Source organism: Lepisma saccharinum, chromosome 16 (assembly GCF_977018435.1).
Source record: "Lepisma saccharinum chromosome 16, izLepSacc3.1, whole genome shotgun sequence".
In the NCBI taxonomy this organism is placed as follows: Eukaryota; Metazoa; Arthropoda; class Insecta; order Zygentoma; family Lepismatidae; genus Lepisma; species Lepisma saccharinum.
The window spans coordinates 13,798,639-13,824,783 of record NC_139244.1 but is presented as its reverse complement, the minus strand read 5'-3'; the positions used below and the strand labels follow the sequence as shown (position 1 = coordinate 13,824,783).

The 26,145-nt window shown below is 38.8% G+C and overlaps 1 protein-coding gene across 1 annotated transcript; it reads left to right on the top strand.

The window, feature by feature from the left end:
- Positions 1 to 10,871: 10,871 nt before the first annotated feature.
- LOC145999922 (uncharacterized) lies at positions 10,872 to 17,806 on the top strand. The gene is made up of 4 exons (XM_083137205.1): positions 10,872 to 11,048; positions 12,721 to 13,102; positions 16,086 to 16,207; positions 17,381 to 17,806. The coding sequence occupies exons 1-3, from the start codon at positions 10,887 to 10,889 to the stop codon at positions 16,178 to 16,180; spliced, it is 639 nt and encodes a 212-aa protein (XP_082993331.1). The 5' UTR covers positions 10,872 to 10,886; the 3' UTR covers positions 16,181 to 16,207; positions 17,381 to 17,806.
- Positions 17,807 to 26,145: the final 8,339 nt, after the last annotated feature.

Below are 26,145 nucleotides of genomic sequence, written 5' to 3'. Positions count from 1 at the left end.
GATCTCCACCCGGTCGCGTGAATCTGTGGCTAGATTCAAGAGTTGGAAACACTACGCTTCTCGCGAGCTGCTCTTCCTGGCGAAACTAGATGATATAAAATTCAGGGTTGTATAACCGTAAGGGGGCGTTTCCTTAGATTCCCAGTGTACTATACTGTCAGCGATGTAGCATATCCACCAAGCTAGTTAAAATTTATATTCATAAATAAACTATAAAGTTTCAAAACACAAAAATATGATAGCTAACATACGGATGACATATTCTATGTGAAGATAGACGTTTCCGAGCGTTCGGTCTATTAATACAGCTAACATGTCCATGGATACATCTGCCAAATAGAGTTGGTAAGACTCGCTGGCCGCGGGCACACTTTTTTCAAGCGCTTTGCGAGTTGAAAAGTTACTATTTTCGGGAGGGTGAATTTCTATTTGTTTGCTTTAGTGTTGGCATTGTTTACTATTTACTACGGAAAGAACTACGTGGTGCCAAAGTGGATTTGTGAATATTGCAATGCGTGAAAATCTTGAAAATTGTTTCAATCATCCGCGATCGTCTGTTGCATTAAATACGTTTGACAACAGACCAACTGAAATTCGAAAAAAATGAACAACTGCGCCACGACATTGATCTTTCCCTTAGAGACGTTATGGAAACAGTATCAGGCAGAGTGCCCATTTTTACAGTAGGTATAACGTACCATGTAGAAGCAATGAATTGTTGGTTTTCTTAATTTCTCGGGATCTGCTTCCACAACGGAAAATGCCACCGCACGCCACTGGTTTTCAACATAGGTTTTGAATAGGGGGTGCGGAAGAAAATTAGGAGGTGCGCAAGCGCCCCTTCGCGCCACTCTGGCGCCGCCCCTGTGTGGTGACAATGAGACAGTTGGGGAGATGTTTTGCGAATATTTTGCTAGCTGGGGATACCATCCTCCCTCACCTTGAGTACGGATAATATGTACTATTGAAGAGTATTTATTATACCGGTCATGAAAACTTACAACAATGACTAGGGATTCGACGTGCTGACCACAGGTTCGATGATCTCCCAGCAGGTGGAAGTGAGGCCGGCAGTCGGTAGGTAGATCCTGGCCCTCGGGGGCTGTTGCGCCACGGGTTATTATTATATAGATACAGTATTAAGAATTTATTTCACACTGAAAAAGAGAATGTAATGAAATACCCCAAAAATTAAACGTTCCGTTGCCATTTGTGACGAGACTGGAAGGGGAAGTTCCAGATATTCACGAACCGGAACGCCGTTCCGGTCCGCTCCGGTCTATTTCGGTTCCTGATCACACTAACAAGTTACATTGGTTCGAGAACTGTAGCCACCAGCTACGAAACTAGCAGAATGTATGAATAACAAACTCTTGCAAGAAGAGGAGGTTGCAATAAATCGCTCTATCCTCAGCGGTCCTCTCGGCGCCCCCATTTTGGAGGCCTGAGTCGCACTCTATCTTGCTTTACGGCTTCGAGTTGTTCATTCCACCGGAGCTGGCCTCCGTGGCGGAGTGGTTAGCACAGCACGCTACGACGCCAGGTGTCCTGGGTTAGAATCCAGACCTGGGCATGGGTGTCTTGTGAGTGACCCTTCATCACTTTTGTCATATCATCACTCATCCTCATCTTCGCGATTATCCAAAAGTGGCAAAAAAGCGAAGTAAAATAAAACAAATAAATTCATTCCACAGGAGATTGATACGAATGGAACATTTTTAAAAGCGATTACTATGTGCCCAAATTGGCTCAATAACATCACCTTAGCGAAACTCGGATGGACCTTTGGCCGACGCAGCTTTTATTTATTTATTTCGCTTTCCTTTCGAAAAACCGCTACGATATTACAAAATCCGAGGAATTACATTCCTTCTAGAGCATTCACGTGAATCCTCATGTGGTGTGCTTTTGCTATTGTCCTGATGTTATCAGTAGTTTTATAGATTTACGTACTCATGAAACATGACCAACGTCGACGAAGACAGTCAAATGAAAATTAAAGGAGACTTATTTTTAACACAGTTCATTCAGACAGAAACCAGTTATTGACCAATTTGGATCAACTCGCCAACACATTTTGTGGAATCTGTAGATAATTTCAATTTATTGACGCAATTTTATGAACAAATAGCTTAATCAGTTCAAAATAGAAAATCACACGAAACAAATTGCAAGCTTCCTCCAGAAGACTGGAGCCTGAGCTCGTCGCGGAGACCGAACCCAAAGACTGACGCCTTAGCCTGGGTGGACATGGTGCGCGACAGGAAACAAAGTAACGAGATATGTCAACATTAGCTATGAATTTGCTATTCAAAGTCAGTGACGTGCACTGAGGACTAGCTAGTCTAGCAGACATAGATCAATCAATCTCACATCTCTAATTATTTCGTTCATATGCAACACTTCTTTTTTCACGCGCTTCTCGTCCCTCGGTGCGATACGCGGGAAAAGCTGGCCTTGATCGTTCTTCCTCCGCCTCGCCAGTTCCAGGTATAGAAACGGCCGCCCGAAGGAAAAGTGAAGATTTCTGCCTCTATCTCGTCCCCCGATGCAGTGGTTGAAAGTACGTGCTTTCAGGTCCCCTAGTCTATCTCCTATAGGACAGATAGGGGATTGGTTTCCCTTCGATTTCTTTGTAAATCCTCTAAAGAATTTACGGGGAAATTTTCTGCAGTACTTATGTTCTCTGTATTTACAGCACAACTTTTTACACGTTGTACAAGATGTATGTATAATATGGGATGTACGTTTTTTTTATTTATGAAATGGGAACGTGTTATGTGAAGACAATAATGTCATGCTTTCTTTCTTTCTTTTCTTTTCTTCAAATATGGAATATATAATAATTAAATTACAAATATTTGCTCAGACTCTCTCTCACTCTAGTTTTAGTAGTGTTTTATTTAAATATACTAATCTCTTGGCCTGTAACGGATGTATTTATTTGGGCAAGACAACGCGCGTTCATATTGTTGTTGGTTTGGTTTATTTTACTTCGCTTTTCTGCCACATTTGGTTATCGCGAAAATGAGGATGGGTGATGATATGATGAAATTGATGAAGGGGCCTCATATGAACAATCCAGGCCGGAATTCGAACCCATAATGAGCGTGCATCCTATGTGTTGTACTCTGCAGTGAATAATGAAATAATTTGGAATGAAAAATGTATCTCAGAACTCGAAAAGCCAAATGAATATTATTGATGAAACTACAAAAAAGTGTGTTTTGTTACCTGTTTTGTTTCTGTGCATAAAGTGGACTTAAAACACCAAATCAATCACAGCGCGATAGGACACCATGAGTTCCGGGTTCGAACCCCAACCTGGGCATGGGTGTTCTTTGTGTTTGTCCCTTCATTAACTTTATCGTATCATCTTCTCAATTAACTAAATGTGACAAAAAAGCAACGCTAACAAAAATCAAATCAAATCATTGATTGATTGCTTGATTTGGTTTATTTTACTTCGCTTTTCCGCCACTTTTGGCTAATCACGAAGATGATACGATAAAAATTATGAAGGGACACACAAAGAACACCCATGGCCAAGCCGAGATTCGAACCCAGGATCTCTGTCTTAGTGGTCAAATCAAATCGTCTTTTATTTTCCAACGGTGGTGGTGGTTACGTGTACTTTTTTTTTAGTACCCATTCATCATTTTGCAATCTTTTCCTGTTATTGACGTTCTATTTTTTAGGAATACTGGGCCATAAAGCTGGGCAGTGATGTGCGTCTACGCGTAAACAACGATAGTCTACATTCTACACGTAGACTATATTATACACGTAGATTACGTAATCTATGTAAACAACATGGCGAAAGGTGATAACTTAGCAAAGGGCGGCGTGGAATTAAAATAAAATTATACTGCGTATCAGTTGCTGATGAGTTGCTGAACTTTTCATATTCTTTCATCCAAATTGGAACAATTTCTCACCTAGGAAGAAACCTAATATAGGAAATATTCAAGCGTTTTATGGGGAAAAGATCACTCTTGCCTCACGACTGCAATCTGTTGTTGTTTTATGGATACTACTTATCTTCTTCCATAGTTGATAATAATAGAAGGGAAGAGAAATTTTGTTGTATATAGGATTCTTTTCATTTCGTTAGGAACCAATATACAGTAAAAACTGCATATCCCGGAACCTCTATAAGAAGGAAACCTGTAAATACGGAAAAAAAAGTCCCCAAAACGGACCGATTATATACCTGAACGCGGAAACGGAACAGCATTTAAAGACCAACGAGATATTTTTATTCTCGGTATGACGGAAATTTCTTCCTTTATTTTTTTCGCTCGCAAGAAAACAATGCAATACTGTAAGTGGAACACGCCTCTGTTGCCACTCGCTTATCGGTAACATTGTCGATATCAGAGGCGAAGATATAGTACAAGCAATGCAAGCACTGCTTGCATAATTCGAATATCATTTAATGTACTTAATGTTCTAACCGTATTTAGTTTCCATCGCACTCGATTTCGCGAAAAAATGCGGCCGCAAACACCCCAGCAGCTCTGTAGCAAGCACCAGCCTCAATGCTTGCAGCCGTTCTGCGGGAAAATGAGGCCTCCAAAGGAGTCACATGGCGAAGCGTGAAATTCTGGTGGAACCGTCCACAAAGCTTCTACAAAAAGCTGTGCTTTCCGAGCTTGCGTGATTCCCGAAAATAGCCGAGTTCAACCGAAAGCAGAAGGATTCATCTATGGGTACGTTGCCAGCAAAAACTAGTAACGAATATTTGTCTTCATGAACACGTAAACAAGATCGCAAATATAATAATAATTGTTAGTCATAAAATAACTAAAAGAAGTTATTATTACTGTTCTAAATTCCATATATATCATATTATATTACAAATTATTTTAGATTTCGCGAAATGTAAAATGCGTAAAAAAAGTTGACATTGGGAGTTGGGGCAGTGGAATTTCTGCACCCCCGTGAAGAGTTTTCTCAGGGAGGGAGGGAAGATTGGACGGACCTTGGTCCTGCACCCTGCTTCCTGGTCGGTCCAGCTCAAATTACGCCAGAAGTGTTGACCGCTATCAGTGTTTGCAACTGCCAAATTATTTACGCAGTAATTCAAGTGAGCTCTTTCACAAATTTTACAATCAATAAATTGACTGCTTTTGAATAAAACTTGGGGTGAAAATAAAGCTATCTGAGAAAGAACTATCTACTGATATTTGTACATGGCATAGAAGTAAATCGTATACATTCTGCATATTATGAGCACAAGAATATGTTTTAATGATTGATTGATTGATTTGTTGTTTTAAGTCCACTTTATGCACAGTAAGGCTAATCGGGACTGGACCTACAGTTTAAAATGGGATCTGAAACACTTGTGCCTCCACCGGGTATCGAACCCGGAACCCCTTGATTACAAGGCGACGACACTACCACTGCGCCATCGGGGAGGCCCGAATATGTTTTAAGTTCTATTATTATGACGCAAGTGGTGTTCCCAGGGTCTTTTTACAGTCCCCATTTTGTCATCTTTTCCTTCGTTTGACGTTTTTTCTTAGATATACTGGGCCAAAAGGGGGTTATGTCTACCATCCACCCCCCCCCTTCGCCCCGGGCACGCCATTGAATGACACTTTATTACTTAAATATTAATGTACATACTCGTTCTGCTGAAATGATTCTGATTCCTCCGCGTAATTTTTATCTCCAAACTGATATATCTTTCCTTTGTGACGGATAAAATTAAGGAAATAGGTTGGTATCACTTTCTGTTGTTTCAGAGATTTTCAAAGTGATCTTGTGTGGATGCTTGCATTTGCAGTTGTGGAAAGCGCGTGGGATAGTGTGAGTGTTTGTTGCTTCGTGTTTTGTGCTGTGAATTTATCGGAATGAACGCGTATTTAGGAACGGTTGATGTGAAGTGCGGGTGTATTATTGAGCAATTGAAAATTGCTTCGTTTAGCTCGAGAGAGATAAGTGTTAAAATGAAAATCGTGGAAGGGGGTCGACCAACACCAAGAGTTTGAAATTTATTGTGGTGAGTACATCGTCTATGCATGTGTTTCTTTGCTTTGAAATGAATTTTTTATTGTTTGTGTTTAGATTTTTATTTAGTGTTTAAGTTACTCCAATGCGGTTTTTAGGGTGCCCAAAAATACTAAATTACATCATGCAGCGTAAAATAAACAAATGATTCCCATTTTTTTTATCTAAATCGGTTTGGTCACCGTTTGACCATATTAAATAATAATGAACAAATAAAGGTACTAATAAGTAAGTAAGAAATTCCGTCTCCCTTTAGTCGTATGCGGAAAGTTCGCATATGCAAAACGTTTAATATCATATGAATAACGTTACCTGGATTTTTTTAAAAAAGTAAATATGACGTTTGCGGATCATATGGTTTATTTTTAGTACAGTCACTTTATTACGATATTTTGACAAATCCAGCGACTGGGTAAATGAGGCTATAAACCTTGAATCTTTCCCCTAGGCATGTCGTTGTACTACATGTTTTGTTGTACTGAAACATTGCTTGCCTCCTTCGTAAGACTACGCTTCGCTACTGGTCGATATGAAAGAATGCGCTACAATACTCATAGCTGCTACGATTCCGTTTCTTTCTTTCATCTCTTATCCTCTTTCTCCACCTTTCATTGTCTATTTCTCCTCTGTTCTTTCGTCATCTTTCTATTTTTCTTGTTATCTCTCTTTTTTCTTCACTTTTATCTCAATCTTTCTTCACCTCTCTTATTCCATCTTTCAATCTTTCTCTTTCTCTCTATGCACATCGCGCTACGACGAAAGGGGTCCCAGGTTTGAAAAGACACACAAATACGTACTGTACGTTGTTACAATACTGTAAAAAGTGTACCAACATGTTGTGTAGTTACATAATTGTAATCTCTGCTATGCTTATTGCGACTGTATCGCATTTTTATTCATGTACGTACGTGCATGCATTAATACTCTACATTATAAGTAATGCGAAATGTAAATCTGTCTTTCCATTATTTTCTGCAGCGCTCTATACTGTATTTAAAGTCAACCCTGTATAAGAAGGAAAACTGTTAAGACGGAAAATTTTGTTCGGAACCATCATGTTCCGAGATAGACAGGTTTTATTGTAGTTGAAAAAGTCACTTTCTCTTCATGAAACTCTTGAAGATTAATTTTAATGCACTTTAGATTGTCTACGTAGTCTATGTAAACTACAACCCAATGTAATCTACGTGTAGATTACGTGTAGACAACGCATGTAGACGTAAACTTATAGTCTACTGCACATCATTGGGTATGACCCACACCAACCCCCCGCCCCTTCCTTGAGCACGCCACTGATTGCTAGCCCAAGTGTCGACGTCACCGCAAGTCACTGTTCAAAGTACATAAGAATTAAGAAACAAAAAAACGAGAGCATTTAGATTTATTATTAGAAGAATGCTAAGGGACCTAATCTTAAAACATTTTTGTGTAAGTAATCGCTAAAACTACACAGTGTGTGTTCCAGACGTAATTGCATACATAGCATGATGAAATCACGATAAAACAAAGACCGAATCTGCTGCCACGCGCATGTCTCTTTTGAGGTTAGCAGAAAAAGAACGTGAAAGCAGACACTACCTTAAAATTTACTTGGCAACAACAACCTTTTGGGTCAGAACATAACTAAGTCAGTTCTTAAGGAAGAAAGAAAACGACGTCAACTTACAAGAATATAATAACCTGCCTCCAAATGTGGACATATTCTTGCCAGAACAAAGTTTTAGAAAATTGTTAACGATATATGTATAATTTTGATTTGTTTTCAGTGCCATCTTGTACTCTATTTTGTTGTTGTTGTTATTGTTATTTTCCTGCTGTTGTTTCAGTGTAAAATGGTCATTCAGTACTGTATCTGAAACTTTAGGTAAAATAAAAAAAAAATAAAAGATACAAGAGAAATTTGGGGTATATTAGCCTTCAATAACCATCTATTTTCTACCGAATGGCAAACCTTCTCTGAGAGACCACCCAGCGATGGTTAAGTTCATATCACTCCCATTGCCTCCATTATCTCACCTAGAAAGACGTCCCGAAAGCTTGCATCTTGCACGATATATAATTCGTCGTAGACCAGGAGTTCCGAAACATTTATCGTTTCACGGCGCCCTTAGTGTATCAAGATTTTTCCGCGACGCCCAAGTCAGAATGTAGGCCTGTACTTGGAATGCTCAGTTCGTGTGGTTAGGTTCCTTGCCTTAAGGCAATCACCTACGTACTCCGGTGAAAAGTTTGACCATTTTCCATGTAAGCTTATGGGGGTAACTTTGGTCACGATTATCTCGAGAACCAGTCGACAGAAAATTTTCAAATTTTAACTGAACACCGAGAAAGGATGTTTCTAGAGAACCACTGATTCATATTTTCATTTTCTGCATCAACGGCCCGAAAATTAATTTATTTATTTTTATTCTCATTTTTTTCACTTTTCTTGACTGGGCAACACTGCTGCCGGACGGCGAGCTCACTGCAGGTGGTCGCGGTCGCCTAACGACCTTAGAAGATGAACATAAAGCAACATGTCTTTGGAACTTCTAACTGGGTAGCTTTTAAATTGTAGACTGGAAATGGTGGAATGAAATTGGTGGTGTTCCGTACCCACGAAAATATGAAGTTGGGATGTGATGCGAGAATATGCGTCAACTTACTGCGAGGGCGAATTATGTTTCTAAAGCAGTGGCGTTCCCGTAACGGGGCTGGTTGTGGCATTATTATTGTTAATGTAAAATACAATATTGCCGATTCTTCCATTATGAATGTAGATACGGACCATGCTTTATAAGTATAAATAACACTTCTTTTTAATCGGTTTACGCACAGAAAGGATAGCCAGCCTACAGTTTCAAGTGGGGTCCGAACCACAATGTGACTCCACCGGGTATCGACCTCTAGACTCCTTGATTACAGGTCGATGACGTTATACCACTACGCCAAATGGGAGGTTTGCGTATAAATACGTATATACTAGGGATGGCCAACAATGTAAAGTTCGGGGTAACCAGAACCAGGTACCTGGATCTGGATCCAGCCATCGAAATTAAAATTCTTGGGGAGGGATATTTTTCCTTTCAATATCATAAAATTCAACATTTTTTTCTAAAATATATGTATAAAATGGACATCGTGCTGCAATGTGTGCGATGAGGCGGAGTGGAACATATTTGATTAGTAATTAATTCACTATAATTGGTTCCAAGTCCCTTTTGCTACTAGGTGCACAATATTCAATCCGCTAGATGAAGAAGAGGAATACTTTGGAGAAGGGGCAGATCAAGTAAATTGTTCAGTAAAAATCTAAAAAGAATGACTTTCAGTAATAGGACAGTGTCGTAATAAAATACTTTATGGGAATTATGGCATTATCTGGGGGACTCGCTATTGGCCATGGAGGAGGAGGGGGAGACTGATCCGGACAATTGTTAGAAATTCATTATCCAGATATTCATGAACTATTTAACCTGTGGCTTATTTGATTTTCTCAAAATTTGGGGAGGGGCTGTAGCCCTTCAGCTCCCCCTCTGCGTACGGCAGTAATAACACAGATATTTTACTTTTCTGTCATCACAGAATATCAATATTTTATTCCATTGCCGAAATATTTTTTGAAATGGGCATTATGTAATTCATTTCTCTTCTTGACATCTGAGATACTGGGGATGCCGCCCTCAACCCCTCCTTGAGAACAGCAATGCTTTTCAGCATACTTTCACCATTCCGGTTCTTCCAGAAATTTCATACCCCAGACTAAGTGAATATACGAGTGTATCTGTGCTTATTCTATTCGCATTCCTGAACACTTTCTTCTGTCCATTTTCAATCTTGCCCTATAATTTCAAAAATACCCAGTTCGATTTTCAGAGCTTTTCTCCCCGGATATTATACCCGATGCCAGTTTCTGCAGCTCTAAAATATCTGGTGAGCTCTCCTCGGGTCTCCCTTCCCTTCTCCCGAGTCATTAGTCTTGAACGAGGATCCGTGAAGAGCCGACTGGGCTCTGCAGGGTTGCCCTGTCAAGAAAAGTGAAAATAGAGTAAATTGAATTAATTAATTTTCGAGACGTTGATGCAGAAAATGAAAATATTAATCAGTGGTTCTCTAGAAACATCTTTTCTCAGTGTTCACTTAAAATTTGAAAATTTTTGGTCGACTGTTTCTCGAGATAATCGTGACCAAAAACCCCCATAAGCTTACATGGAAAATGCTCAGACCTTCGCCGGGGCAGGAGATCGCCTTAAGCATGCATTTCAAATTCAGAAACAGTTGTGTAAAAAAAAAAAACCCACGACCCCTTGATTACAAGGCAACGACGCTACTACTGCGCCATCAACGAGGTCCAAAAGAGTTCGTTTTGAATTACCGAAAATTTCCCTGTTTTCTTGTCCTCTTTAAATGTCATTGACAAATGCGTATCTTCTTTCCATTTTAACCTTCAATTATTTTTTTATTTCCGCACTTGCAATTGACCTTGGGTACTAGTGCTTTAGTTTTAATATGTTGCTTACTGTTTACACTATTTTTGATGGTAGCAAAAGGAAAAAATCATGACAATTGTGAAGATTAGCTCTATTGTCGGCAGCTGATATCATTCACAAAGAAAGATAACATAAGTGGAAATACAATCGATAACATTGGAAAGCATGGTCAAAGTGGGCAGAAGAGAAGAGCAGAATAGAATCAGAGATCTTAAAATCTAGCAAATGTTTTCTTCTTTGTGTCAAGTGGTGTTTTGAATGTTCTTGATTGGTACTGATTATGGTTCCAAAATCTAATCCTTATCTTGCATGTAGGTAGATAAATTGGCGTTACTTATATAAATGCTCCAGAAATTGCCTTAGTTTACTTTCTGTATTTTTTTGGATTAAATTGTCAAGATGAGGAGATTCTCTATCGTTTTCGCTGCTCTTTTGTTTGTTTATGAGGCATCCAGCCATGGGTACATGACCGATCCACCAAGCAGATCATCCTTGTGGAGATTCGGCTACAATGCACCTCCAAATTACAATGACATGGAACTTTTCTGTGGGGGTTATGGGGTGAGTATATCTGTATTTCAGTGCTGGATTAACCAGTGTGGTACTTGAAAAATTTCCAGTGAGGGGTTCCAGTAAGTTCTTTTGAACCAAAAGGCTTTGCAACCTGAGGAAATTTCCCATCAACCCCTTACAAAAAACTAACTTGGGATTATCACTCTTTCTAGAAGCAGATGACTGTTTTTGTGCGTGATCAAGAAGGTGATCAAAACTCCAGGCTCAGGGCCTGCCAGAGTGGCTTTTTCATTGAGTGATGCGTCAAGTTCCATCGCAGCTGTTTTCTGACTTTTGAGACTGGAGCCCGCTACTTCTTCTTTTCAAATAGCTCCCACCAGAAATCTAACCTGGGATGGCATGTACCAAAGGCAAGAAGGGTAACCATTTGGCTAAGCAGTAGCCCTAGACATCAAAGGAAAGCTTACTGCTATTGTGCCTTATTTACCTTTCATGTTCAGTCTGCTTCGTCATTATTTCTTGTTTTTGAAACTCTTGTAGATAGTTGAAAACTGGGTTGCAGGTGCCATTTAATCTCTTTTTACTATTTTATATACGTATTTCATCATTACCATAGTTATAGACATAACATTTTAAAACTTCGTCCTTGCGTCTAATCATATGAAAGCTTTGATTTGATTTTACAAACTTAGTATGGATTTACATAAAGATAATGCAGTAAGTGGGAGTATGCTTATGCAAATTATCCTAGTTGGGGGATGCTTTATGAAAAATTTCTTAACTGAAGGAATAGCTTCCCCCCCCCCCCTGTATTGCAACAAATTCCAACACTGATAGACGTGTATTTTAGACATTTATACTTTGAAGATTTAGGTTGCAATTTGCAATTATTCTTTATATACTGATAAAAATTATTCTGTTTTATAGACATAATTTAGCAACATAAGAAATCACACCTTCACTAAATAAATGTGATATTTACATGAGACATTGACTGTAGTCAGTCGTGAGCTCTTGATAGTTTTGATACTTGGAGTAGTTGATCTCAGGCAGGAATTATTCGTCTGTGTCTCTGCATTAACAAATCTAGGAGCCCACCCTAGTACTAGGAGATGACTCTTGGGGTCGAGTGAAGGGAGTGTGGTGTTGATCACACAACCTCTTCTATGACCAAAATTGAGAATATTTCAACGCTTACCTCAACACATGGCATGGTATAATGCATAGGACAATAAAGTACATTATAAGTTAGTTATTATATGTGGCTATGCTACTATGGTTTGGTTAATTGTAACAATGAATGTGTAGATGAAAGAATAAACATGAATGAAAGCCCATACTTAAGTAGACACTCAGGCCCAGAATATGCTTGTAAGATCATGAGTTGAGTAATTCTCATGAATAGAAGTTAAGCATCTAAACGAACGAAGTCTCAGTATGATCAAACTTCTGCATTGTGATGATGATACCTGGTGGAGGCACATGACACAGTGGTTCAGATCCCACTTTAAACTGTAGGTTTAAACTGTAAACTGATTAGCCTGTCTGTGCATGACATACAGTGATCATATTCTTTTAATTACTGCATCAGAATTTTATCATTTCAATATGACCATACAAATGCCTTTTTGCATGAACCAGTCGAAAAGAAGAATTGCAACTATTGGATTGGAACATCGACAGCAGGGATTTAATTGTTATTTCTCTCTCTCTTTTACAGATCCAGTGGGAAGCCAACAATGGAAAATGTGGTGAATGTGGCGATAGGTATGACCTTCCACGACCACGTCCCAATGAAGCAGGAGGACTGTATGGCCTTGGCATCATAACAGAAAACTATAAGCAAGGGGAGGTGGTAACGATTACAGTGAATCTGACTGCAAACCACCTAGGATACTTCGAATTCCGCCTTTGCCCCACAAATGATCCATCAAAGCTTGTAACTCAGGATTGCCTCGATCAACACCTTCTGGAAATAGCCGATGGTTCAGGCACCAAGTATTACCTACCAAATAGTAACAAAGGTGCTACTTATGTCGATGTAAAGCTTCCGGTTGGACTTACATGTTCTCAGTGCGTTCTCCAATGGAAATATGTTACCGGTAAGTGAACGAGAAGAGAAATGGAAGTGTAATATAAAGATTATATAGATTTGTTTGAAATAGTAAATAAGCAGTTAATATAGTTGTCCCCATATCTGGCCATAGTGGAAGAGATGTGCTGCCCGGTCTTGCAGAACTGACTACAATCTAGTACTAACGATGAAAAGTAACTTTGGTAGAACTTGGTCTTTTCTAAACTTAAAACTAAAAGTAAACGCATTCCAATTTCAATTTAAATAAATAGTCAGGATTCTTACTAATCTCGATTGGTCAGGGGTTCCCATTGTACCTAAAAATGTACAAGAAGTCACGTAATAGAGAAATGCTAGAGAACATTCTCGCTTTGCAAACAGTTGCATTTCGTGACTGTAATGAAGAAATGAAAAACTTTTAGCAGTTTTTAATAATCCGTCAACATTTAGTAATAAGACCTTTCATAAAATACAAGCTCCTATCTTTTGTTTGTAAAAAAACTAAACTCCATAGCAAACAACGTATATTGGCTACTCCATTAGTAGATGATGTGTGGTTATTGCTCATTGCATCAAACCCCATCACCATGCCCCCATCACCATGCCCCCCTCCCCCTACCTGGTCCTGATGCCCTTGTAAACAAGGGGTCCCAGGTTTGATAGCTACCCAGTCGAGGCACATGGTACAGTGGTTCGGATCCCACTTTAAACTGTAGGTCCCCCAATTAGCCTTTCTGTCCATGAAGTGGACTTAAAATAAAGAAAAAAATAAATCAATCAACCCATCACCATATGTAGACAACTAGCAGAGAAGAGGACACCCGGTGCAGGTACATAGTGGTTCGGATCCAGTGGCGCAACCACAGGGGGGGCATTGCCCCCCCCCATATTGGTCGGAAATGAGTTCTAGAGGGTCAAGGGGGACGGACAAACATTGACGGCCAAGTGGGGGCAATTACCGCCCAGAACTTCAAATTTTATGCAAATAAAATTACAATTCATGAAATTTTCTTGCTCGCAATACCTGCTTTTCTTAGTTATATCAAGTTCAGAACTGTAGCTAGGAGGCGGCGGGATTCGGCACTGGGCACCGAACGATCTAAATGAAAATAAGGGGAGGGAGGCACAAAAGTTGTAAATGATATAATGCCATGGCGTTCAGTGAAATTATTTGCACCCTATTAAATTAATATTGATTTCAGCGTGGAAAAAAATTGGATTCAAAAATGTTCTTGCTCGCTTCGTTCTCAATTTATATTTGTTCGCTGTAATGCAATGTAAATCATCAGCAGAGAAATAAGACTTGTCTTAATTGATTTTGTTTTAAATGCATGAACAATTGTTTTGAGGAAAGGAAGCGTGCACATTTCAGAGACAATTTATGTAATTTTTGCTGTTGTTTATTGTGAGATGGATGAATTGGTTGTGTAATGTATTGAAATAATATATGCTGTGCTGTATATAATATTTATTAAAGAAACTTTGAATACGTACACAATTTAGTGTCCACGTCACTCCACGTTGCATATATGTGAAACATATGTCGTGCATGAAAGTTATGTTAATGTAAAAAAATAATTATATTTGGAATGCATTTATCAAACACTTTCTGTCTTTCAAGAATAGTATATGCTTATTTTCCGTTATTAATGTGAAATTGAAGGTGTTAAAAAAAATAATTCATATCGTTTGTTCAAAGACAAATGCTTTGGTACAAACTTCTACTCTCTTTTTGCGTAATTTACGAGGATAATAACGTCTTTGATACTACCACTACTAATAGTAATAATAATGTTGGTCCTGGGTTCGAATCCCGGCTTGGCCATGGATGTTTGCGAATATCCATTCATCATTTTCATCATGCTATTACTCATCCCCATCTTCGCATATTAGCCAAATGTGGCACAAGAAACGAAGTACAATATAGCAAATAAATAATAATAATAATGTTATAATAACATTATTAGTAACATTATTTTAATTATTATTATTATTATTATTATTATTGGTACGGTTATCCTGGTACTTGCCCCCCCCAGACAAAAATTCGTGGTTGCGCCTCTGTTCGGATCCCACTTTAAACTGTAGGGCCAGTCCCTACATAAAAGTGGACTTAAAACGAATCTCAAAACAAATAAAATGAGGGAGGGTGACAGATCTCCCCTGACAGCTGATTCCCCTGGAAATTCTCATTGGTCATTGGAATTTCTCATATGTAAATAACAGTGTTTACAAAAACAACATTCCCGGACTTTGCCAGGTTTTGCAGACTTGTAGGCCTCCTGAATAGTTTGTATATGAGAAATGATCAACTTGAACTTTCTCTCCACCAGATAAGAAATAAAGTCCTAGCTATGCTAATCCCCAACTCCACTGATATCTTGCTTTCTACACCAAATGTTGTTTTCACTAAGTCAGTGAATTGGACAAAATTGCTGGGCCAGAAGCACAGCATTCTAGCTATATGTTGGCATGGGTGTCTGCAGAATTTTATCATCAAACAGGGGCAAGCAAGGCATTCTCTCCCCCCCCCCCAAAAAAAAAAACGCTGCTTCAGTTCAAAGTGATCAGGCTTTTGCAATGATCTGTATTAATCTTTCTTGTAATAATTACTTCAAATCAGTGCTCGAAGTGAGGGGGATGCAGGGGGATGATATCCCCACTTGTCATTGTCAGCATGTTAATCCATAAACTAACCCAAGGCTTGAAGAAACATCCTCTTAACTAGCATTTTCCACTTCGGGCTTTAATTCAAATTATTGTAACTGAAATGAAATCATAACTGTGATTAGCTTAACATTTTCTGGGGAAAGGCAATGTTTCCTTCCCTCCAGACACCCACTGACAGTTGGTGCAAATACATTTCAAAGCTAGAGAACATTCCAAATAGAACATACTTTCCACCAAAACTTTTAGTGTGAGATATGCTAACAGTTTACGTAAATAAGATACATGCAGCTTATTTCAAAATTTTCAAATTCCTAACTCTAAATGAATTACTCTTCTTTCAGCTACCAGATGGGGTGCCTGTGGAGATGGAACATCAGCCTCTGGTTGTGGCCCACAAGAAACTTTCCAGAACTGTGGAGATGTCAGCATTTCATAAAAGCAGCAGTTGGAAGAAATCACTCAAGTATGTACATAAACATTTCACATTGCATGTAGTTGTTTACAGAAGTACATGCACTCGCAGTGTCTGTCACTATTGTGTACACAATCTTTTACTTTTTGGGAGTTTGCATGGATTGAGAGCTGCCTGGGTAGATGAACATATTGAGTGGTCGATTTACGGTCTTACCACTAAAGGTTCCATGTTCCAGTACCAGCCTGGGTGTGGGGAGAAAATGCTTGAGTTGATTCAAAGCATGAAAGACAAGTTCTGACCATGGTATATTTATAGTCTTGACAAGCTCAAGGACTTCTTTAGAGTGGTGGTATGTAACTGTTGAGGTCAATAACAGCCCCAGAGAGTTGGGGCAGAGGTAGAAGGATGCCACCCCTGTTTACCAGTCTGCTCTTCTACAGACAAGAACACATAGATAAATGCTTTTTTGAAATTCCCAAATGTTCATTTTTGCATGTTGTTTATTGTATTAAGTCCCACACCAGAGGCACCAACTTAAGATACATTTGGGGGGAGGGGGGGCAAGATCAACATAAACGATACTTTATATATATATAAATATACATAAAATGTGTTCTTCTACGTGAATTTTAGGGGTCAGAAAGTGTCTTGCCCCCCCCTCCCAAAGCCTGCACCTATGTCCCCCACCATGGCCGTGCAGTCTAAGGAATCAAGCTTTGGGCTCCTGCTACGGGATGCATGCAGGTTCGAGTCTCCTGGGGGAAGCATAGCAACTTTTCTCTGAGATTTCGGCCTGTGTATGGGACCAGTGGCCACCAACCATCGTGAGGAAATTGGGGAGCTACAAATGAGTAGTGTAGCCTGGTCATAGAAACCTACAATGACGACTGGGAGGTTCGTCCTGCTGACCTCACATCACCCCATAACTGTTTGGAGGATCTCCCATCTCGACAGGTTGGAGTGAGACCAGCAGTTGGTATGTAGGCACTGGCCCTCACAGGCTGTTGCACCACAGGTTATTATCATTATATTAAATATACAAGTAATTGCTCCCCCCAGAATTATCCTCACCATGCACATGCACATGCCTACCCACCCACTTTTACTGGCTCTGCCAGTGGCACTATGTATGCACAGCTCAAGAGTGGTGAGATTGACATAAAATTATTTATATTAAAATTAGTATTTGTATATTCATTATGGAACCTTTTTTCGTTATAGATTTGTGTCCATCTTCAATGATGCCAAAGATTACACTGAAGCATAGATCCTCGGAATTCTTTGTTCCTACATCTAGTGACAAATAAAAGATTAATAAAATATGTAAGTTACAATAGAATTGAGGTTCTGTTTTATTATAAGGATACCTCATTACAGTAAGAAGAATAGAGAATGCTGTCCATAAAGTGAGTTCATGTCTTATATTTGCTTACGAATGAGTATGCTAACCTATTGATGCACTACTCCTATTGCATATTAATTTTTGAGAGATACTGATGAATAAACATTGTAGAAAAGAAAGAAAACATTTGTGAAGGAAGACTGAAGCAGTATTGGTTGCCGTTGATGGTGGAATCTAGGCTTATCCAAGGTTTCAAAGAAAAAGGAATATATTTTTTTCACAATTATAATAAAACATTATCAAAAGATATGTGTCACTAATTATTTTACAACCTCATAACTGTCTAGTACTTTTCCTCAACTGTATAGTGTAAAGTACATAGTATAATCAGACTCCCATATAGTTGAATGGTTAACCCTCTCATGGTCCTGCGTTTGATTCCTGATGGGAGACCCTAAAAGTTAAGAGCTGACCCAGTGTCATGAGGACAATTGTGGAGCTATTTGAAAAGAAGAAATAGTGTGCTCCTGTCTCGAAAGGCAGAAAACAGTGGCAAAGGGACTCAATGTGCTGACCATGCTCCACCCAACGGAAAGTTGCTTGGCAGTCCCAGGCCTTCAGAGTACTCTTGTGGAATGGAGTTTAGTTTTATAGTACCAGAAAGAATCAGTGAGAGTATCAGTATCAGTATTGAATCAAAGTGGTAGAGGCAATGCGTTTTTGGAACAGCTCTGAGTTCTGCCGCTTCGCTAGTCAGCGAGCCTAAAATGGGTCTTCTTCCTTGTGACAGCGTAGCAGGTTGCGCAGAACAACATGCTCAGAAATCATTCGTGAAAGTGATACCGAGATGCGAGGATCTGGTGCTAGGCTTGAGCTTGCTGCTGAGTGTATAGAAGTGAGATCTTGTAGTGTTCCACACATAAAATGTGCCTCCCGTTCATTCCAAAGTTTACCGTAGAACGCCTAGGGGACAAACGCGTGAAGTTGTCACAAACGTCTTGCAATTCATGCAAGAAGAGGCTGACAAAAATGAGTTGAAGTTGCCTCTGAAAAAAGTTCATGACCATGTTTGTGCAGTGACAGGTGTATCTTTAAGTACAGTAAAATCAATTAAGAAGGAAAGTTCGGCTGTTCGTGCTGAATCATTGTCATCATACAGCACAACCCGTAGAAATAAAAATCGTCCGCGGCCATGTACAGATATAGATGATTTTGACATGTGCATTGTTCGGAGAACAATTAATGAATTTTACACCATAGACAGGCAAGTCCCAACAGTAAAATCTGTGCTTGCAAAATTAAGGAAAACCATCGGATATAAAGGGCAGGCAGCCAGTTTATTGAAGATCTTCAAAAAACTTGGGTTTGGGTGGAAGAAAGTGGAAACTAATAGATGTGTGCTTATTGAGAGAAATGACATTCGGGTCATTCCACGTCAAATCATCCAGGCCATGTCACCCACCATCTCCGATTTTGATGAAATTCGGTATACTTATAGAACTTTTGATGCTAATTACAAAAATGACAACTTTTTTGAGATTGGTCAAGGGGTTCAGAAATTACGCGATTTCAAAAATCTCTGTGTACTCCACATGCGGCTCCACTTTGAATGACATGCATTAGGTTATAAATTATAGTATCTTCTCTCAGGTTTGCCGTAGAAACTTCAAGTTTGATTTCTTTTGCTCAGGATATTGTACGCTTTCATTTAAATAAGGTTTCTGATCAGTGTATCAATAATCATGTATTTTATGTATAGTTTCATGTATTTTTTTAGAAAAATAAATGACTAACTTCAAGAGCGAATTTCGTGCAATGCCCCCTCTTCAATTTCCTCCAAATTTTATATACAGGTAGCTGAGAGTGGGTACTAATGCTTGATCGAAAAATTGGGATGGGCGGTTCAGAGACAGGGTGATAAAAAAATCATATGCATTAAAAGTTAATCTTATTAAAAATGCTTATGTATTTAGCACAAAGTCTAGTACAATATGTTTTGAGGTATAGCTAATATTCAAAATTTCTGTTCACTATGTGTGAAGGTAAACATAGGCGTAACCTGGTGGGGCAAAGGGAATCATTTTCCCTATCCAAAATTTATACATTAATTCAAACCTACAAATAATAATTGCAGTGGAACCCCGATTTCAAGTTCCTGGATTTTACATTTCCCTGCATTTTATATTCAATATTGGTGGTCCAACATAGCAATTTTTCCTCGGTTTTACATTTTCTCGCATTCTAAGTTCTTTCAGCTTGGTCCCCTGAACAACGTAAAATCGAAGTTCCACTCTATCTAAGTTAGTTTCAACTGTCTTCAATTTTTTAAAAAAATTATAATCATAGTCATTAGCATTCCCAAGCTTAGCAAATTTTCTTCGAGAACATTCTTCTTTTTGTGCATTTTATCTCAATATGGAATTTTTTTTATATTCTTCACGGAGATACGTAATATGAAGTAAGAATTAATAATACACATTTGTGCTGATTGAAGTTTTTCCAAATGGAGCTTTTCTTGCCACATACCAGAGAAAATCTCCTTGTGATGGGGTGGTTGGAACACTTAGAAGACTTGTATAGCAGGCGCGGTTGGCCCTATAGCGCACAGGATCAGTGAACCCCCAGTAATATACGATAATCACCTCGAGAATGAACAATGAACAATGTCTTTAAATTTTCACATTATTTCGCTAAAAATTCTACACAATAAGTCATGTATTTGTGCCCGTAACACGGCGAACTCTCTTGCTGAGAAGAAGAAACCGTGAATCGGCCGCCCTGATACAGACCCTCAGTTGAACCCCCACAGGACAGCTCGTACCATTGTGAAAGCTTCGTGCGGGAGCAGAAGCGCGAGGAGGGTATAGGACAAAATACATGGGAGATGAGATTCCAGAACCTATGTCTCTACCCAACGGTCATGCGCAGTTCGTTCTCTCGCAGAAGCCGCGGGACAAGGCTCCTTTCTCGCTGCTTCCTCCCTTCCAGTGTTGCTGTGTGCGGTTCAAGTTTGAAGCGCACACATTACATATTCAATCTTCTCTTGTATCATTTTTGCACCGAACTTCTTGGAATAAATGCAAGATTGTGTCAGAGATGGATGAGTGGAAACAAATAGAAGCTGGAATTAGATGCGATGAATTAAAATAAAGGAGATACATTACCAAAATACCTTGTGCATGCATTCAGAGGTTTTTCCTTAAAGGTGGAAACACTTCGGGTTCGCGAAAGAGAAAGAATGGCGCGAAGACGTGACTCGCTGTCGCTCGGTGTCAAAGTCTCAAGTTTTTTAGTTTTTGAAGTGCTTGGATACTTGTTGGAAAGTATTAAGTGATGCTGCGAGTGAAACGAGGGATGGACTTTACCTAGGTTATGTCATTTGATGCAGTGTAGGCGTTGCTGTCCGCGCAGGTAAGAAATGACCGATAGAAATGCACATAATTAACGTAAACAAACTTCCTTGTCCACTGAAAAAAAGCGTGTGCTGGTCGACCAGCCCCAAATTTGAACAAACCTGTCGCGTATAAATGAAAGGGTCTCAGGTTCGATTTCTAGTATGCGCATGCCATTAGTTGCCATTTCCCTTTAACAAATGTAGGACCAGTTCTGATTAGTCAGCATGGACGTCCGGAAGGGGAAAAGGGGGCCGCCCCCCCATGGAAATTGAATGTAAACCAAAAATTATATATTACACGCATATAATTTAATTTCAGTCACAGTAATTTTTGGTAATTATTATAAAAGCGTTGCAGTAACTTCAGACTGAAGGAGTGTTTTTTGCTCCTCGTGGGGAAAAAATATATTACTTGCCCCTACTTGAGGACGTCCATGATATTCCAACAAAACTCAACTTTTTTCATAAAGGCACAATTTATTGTAGTTTCAGCCCTAAATTTATTCGCACACCCCTACAACAAAACCTTACACTCCCAGATAAAAAGAATTCTTGACAAAGCTTTTAAACCCTCCCCCATCCTTTTGTTGGGCGAAGGAAGTCTATTTTGCGGAAAGTGAATATATGTCACATCACTTCAGTGAACCCCCGGGTAAATAATGCACGAGCCGCGCCTGTTGTATAGACATCAACAGTATCAAGTAACGAGTTCAGCAATGAAGTACCAATTCCATAGAAATAGTATTAGAGGCATACATTTCTTATTGATCACGTAAGGTGAAATGATAACAACCCGCAGTACAATGTGTCAGTGATTGCAAAGTACTATACAACAGCACCAGGAAGATTAAGTATGCACTGTTTTGAACTTAGGCTACAGGTTATTTACAGTGTTCGGTAAGTTACTTTTTACAAGTAACCAAGTTTCAGTTACATATTTAAAAAGTAACTCTGTTACAGTTACTGGTACTTTGAAAGTAACTGAGTTACTTTACAGTTACTGTGAAAGAAACTTACAGTTAATGATCATTGATTTGTGTAAAAATTACAAATTGTGTTTCTAGTACATAATCCGTATGTCTTCATATACCTATGCTGACCACGGTATTTTGAATATGGTGTCATTGATTCCACTTGCACCTATTTCTTTCTCCTCCATTCCAAGTTCAACAAAATCCAAAGATCCACTCCTTCAACGATGACTGTTTTCTAGCTCGACAGTCCACCTACAACACTGAAGTTTTCACATTCAAGTAGATATGAATTGACATAAAGCGTGGATGAAGTTAGCATGCAACAAAGCATAGCTTCCTTGACAGGCCAGCAATTCCAAGAATTTTTTTTTACGTAGCATCCAGAGAAGGTACAGATATATTTCTTTTACAGTTGGGAATAGAAAATGTGAACGGCACAATTTATAGTGCATGAAATTTTGGCAATGCATAGAATACAATCGAGTAAGTATTTTTCGGTACTATCTTCAGGGCGTAACTTGGGAACTATCTTTGGTTGAGAGAATCAAAGTTTTCAGTCCCATAAAAATAGTGTCAAAGATTATTTGCTAAATACATTTGAAAAATCACAATAATTACTCTTTTATTTGTTTGTTCCTCAAGTGCCAGGGGGTTCACAAAATATATTTAACTTGTAGGTTTTAATTAATCTATAAATTTTGGATAGGAAAAATGATTCCCTTTGCCCCCACCAGGTTACGCCTATGCTTACCTTCACACATAGTGAACAAAAATTTTGAATGTTATACCTCAAAACATATTGTACTTCAGACTTTGTGCTAATACATAAGCATTTTTAATAAGATTAACTTTTAATGCAAATGATTTTTTTATCACCCTGTCTCTGAACCGCCCATCCCAATTTTTCGATCAAGCATTAGTACCCACTCTCAGCTACCTGCATATAAAATTTGGGTGAAATTGAAGGGGGGGCATTGCACGAAATTCGCTCTTGAAGTTAGTCATTTATTTTTCTAAAAAAATACATGAAAATATACATAAAATACATGATTATTGATACACTGATCAGAAACCTTATTTAAATGAAAGCGTACAATATCCTGAGCAAAAGAAATCAAACTTGAAGTTTCTACGGCAAACCTGAGAGAAGATACTATAATTTATAGCCTAATGCGTGTCATTCGAAGTGGAGCCGCATGTGGAGTACACAGAGATTTTAAGAACGCGTAATTTCTGAACCCCTTGACCAATCTCAAAAAAGTTGTCATTTTTGTAATCAGCATCAAAAGTTCTATAAGTATACTCAATTTCATCAAAATCGGAGATGGTGGGTGACATTTTCACAAAATTCTGGATGATTTGACATGGAATGACCCATTCGGAATGCAAGGATTGCTTATTTACGGGCCATTAGTAGATATCGTCGGGAAGGCCATCCTATTGTATATTCCGATGAAACATACATCCATAGTTCCCACACAACCACTAAAACATGGTGCGATGATAGTCTCGGGGGCCTGAAATCTACAATACCTAAAGGGCAACGTCTCATTATTGTCCATGCAGGCAGCGACAAGGGGTTCATCCCTAATGCCCTTCTGATATTTAAATCAAATCAGAAAACTGGAGACTACCACTCGGAGATGAATTCCAGCAATTGCATAAGAGAAATGGTCATTCCAAATTTACCCTCAAATTCCGTCTTCGTTGTCGACAATGCATCCTACCACAATATTCAGAAAGAAAGATGCTCTTCGTCTAACACCAAGAAAAAGGAAATGCAAGAGTGGCTATTAAAAAAAACAATATACCATTTACGGACGATATGTTCAAGCCTGAACTTTACAGCTTTATAAAACTGCATAAACCGAAGATGAAATCCTACATTTTAGATGAACTGATGAATGAACATGGCCACACTGTCCTTCGCTTGCCTGCATATCATCCCGATTTAAATACTATAGAGAAAATGTAGGGCATTTCTAAACAATGGGTTGCAAATCGCAATGTGACTTTCAAATTAAATGATGTGTGGGAACTGTGTAAGGAAGGGTTTTCGGTGATTGGAGAGGAGGAATGGGAGTCATGTTTCAGCAATGTTAGAAAAACTGAGGAACAATACATTCGGACGGAGGGTTTGCTGGAACCAGAAATAGAGCGTCTTGCTTTCAGTGTTGGCAACAGTAGCAGCAGTGCAGATGATTCATTCTCGAGTGCAGAAGATTCTTGTTGCTAAATGTCCGATTCAGATTCCGAACTTGACAGCATAGAAGACCTGGAATAATTCATTGGTTTCTTCATTTGATCGTATTTGCAGTATTTACAACACATAATGTAAGCTTATTGTATTGTTTTTGCTAGTGAGATTTTGTTGTACAATTCTGCATTGAGTCATTGTTACCCACTGTTTTTTTTTGTTCACTTGCAACACTGCTCGAGAATTATAAACACATGCCAACAGTCACGTGTTGCAACTCCCTCACTAGCTGATTCTGTTTCCAAGTGACTCGCTTTCAACTTGCGCATAAGAACACCTCAGAGATGTTCCGAAAACGTGTTGCCTCTACTAGATCCGAGTGTGCTCACTGATTTCTACTTTTTTTTTTTACTACTTCAAATGATAAATTTGGAATTTGTACTTCCCTAATCTTCTTTCTTTCTACAGTATGTAAGATTCTTATTCATACACACGGATTTTCAAAGAAAATGCTTTAATAGCATTGAAAGGAAATACACTCTTTTGAAATTGTTTCTTTACAATTCAATAACTAATATCATTAGGAACATAAAATCTTACCCAAATTCTGTATAATCAATGAAAATAATAAATTAAATGAAACTGAAAGAGAAACATGCCATTTTTTGTACAACTTTTCTATTCGTACACTTAATAATATAAAAGAAAAAAGTATATTCAGAGCAAATTGACTGACAGTTCTAATACTTTGATGCGTATCCTTTGGCTTTAATTACTGCTTACTTCATAGAATTAACCAGTTTCCGACATGTTTCAGAGCTTATTTTATTCCACCCGGCTTGCACAACAGTTTTCAACTCTTGTTTGGACTTGATGCCTGCTTTATGGACTCGCCTCTTCAAAATTGCCCATAAATGCTCAATGGGATTTAAGTCTGGACTTTGAGCTGCTGTTTGTAGTAGTTTGGGAACATTCCATATTAGCCAATTCATGTTAACTCGCGCCTTATGCTTACTGTCATTGTCTTGTTGGAATCTGTAGATAGGCGGCATGTCCATTTTTTGAGCACTCTGCTTTACATTGTTCTTTAATATGTCCAAATAGACATATGCATCCATGATACCATCAATAAACTGGATGGTACCAACACCTTTGGACGACACACAGCCCCAAATCATTAATGACCGACCTCCGTGTTTAACTGTTGGAACTGTGTTAATGTGATCTGATCATTGTCTTTATTTGATTTTCTCCAGACCCTATTTATCCCATCTGACCTGTTTATATTAATCTTGGACTCGTCTGACCATATGACACTATCCCAAAATTCCTGGTCCTTGTGGATGTGCTCTTTCGTGAATGAAAGTTTATTCCTGCGATTCACCTTATTTACATACGATCTCTTTCGTGGTATTCTGCCATGATATCCACGCTTCCACAAGGCACGTTGAACAGTAACACTTAGTCGGGGGTTTTCTCGCACTCTTTTTAAAATAAAGCATTCATCACGTTTATTCAACTGTCTGTCTTTTGGTTTTCTCGGTACATACTGTGTTGACCTGCCTCTCTAAATTTGTTTACTATGTATTGAACTGTGGAGTGTGATTTATTGACTGTTTGTTCAAGTTTTCTTAACGAATAACCTCTAAGGGCCAAATTTATAATAACATCCTTCAGATCGCGACTAAGTTCCTTCACCTTGCCCATTTCGAACATGCTGATAGACGAGATAGGCTTACAACAATACCTACGCCAGCATTCCGCTTGATGGGGAGCACGCCTGCATGTTCAAACTTGTTACGAAGTTGCAAACTGCACGAAATCGCCCGAATAGCAGTGGCATTGTATGCGAGGAAGATTGAAACTCTGGCCTGTACGAATAACAATGTTGCATGAAACAACGTGTTTTTATCTTTTCACACAAATTATAGGCTCTGTTTGTACACTTTGAACATACATTTTTATTGACATTTGTTGGTGAAACCTTCATTAACATTAATTTCCAGGTACATATGAAAATTATTATATTTACTAGTAGATATGACATTTTTCCTCGGAAATTCTATGTGTACGAATAAC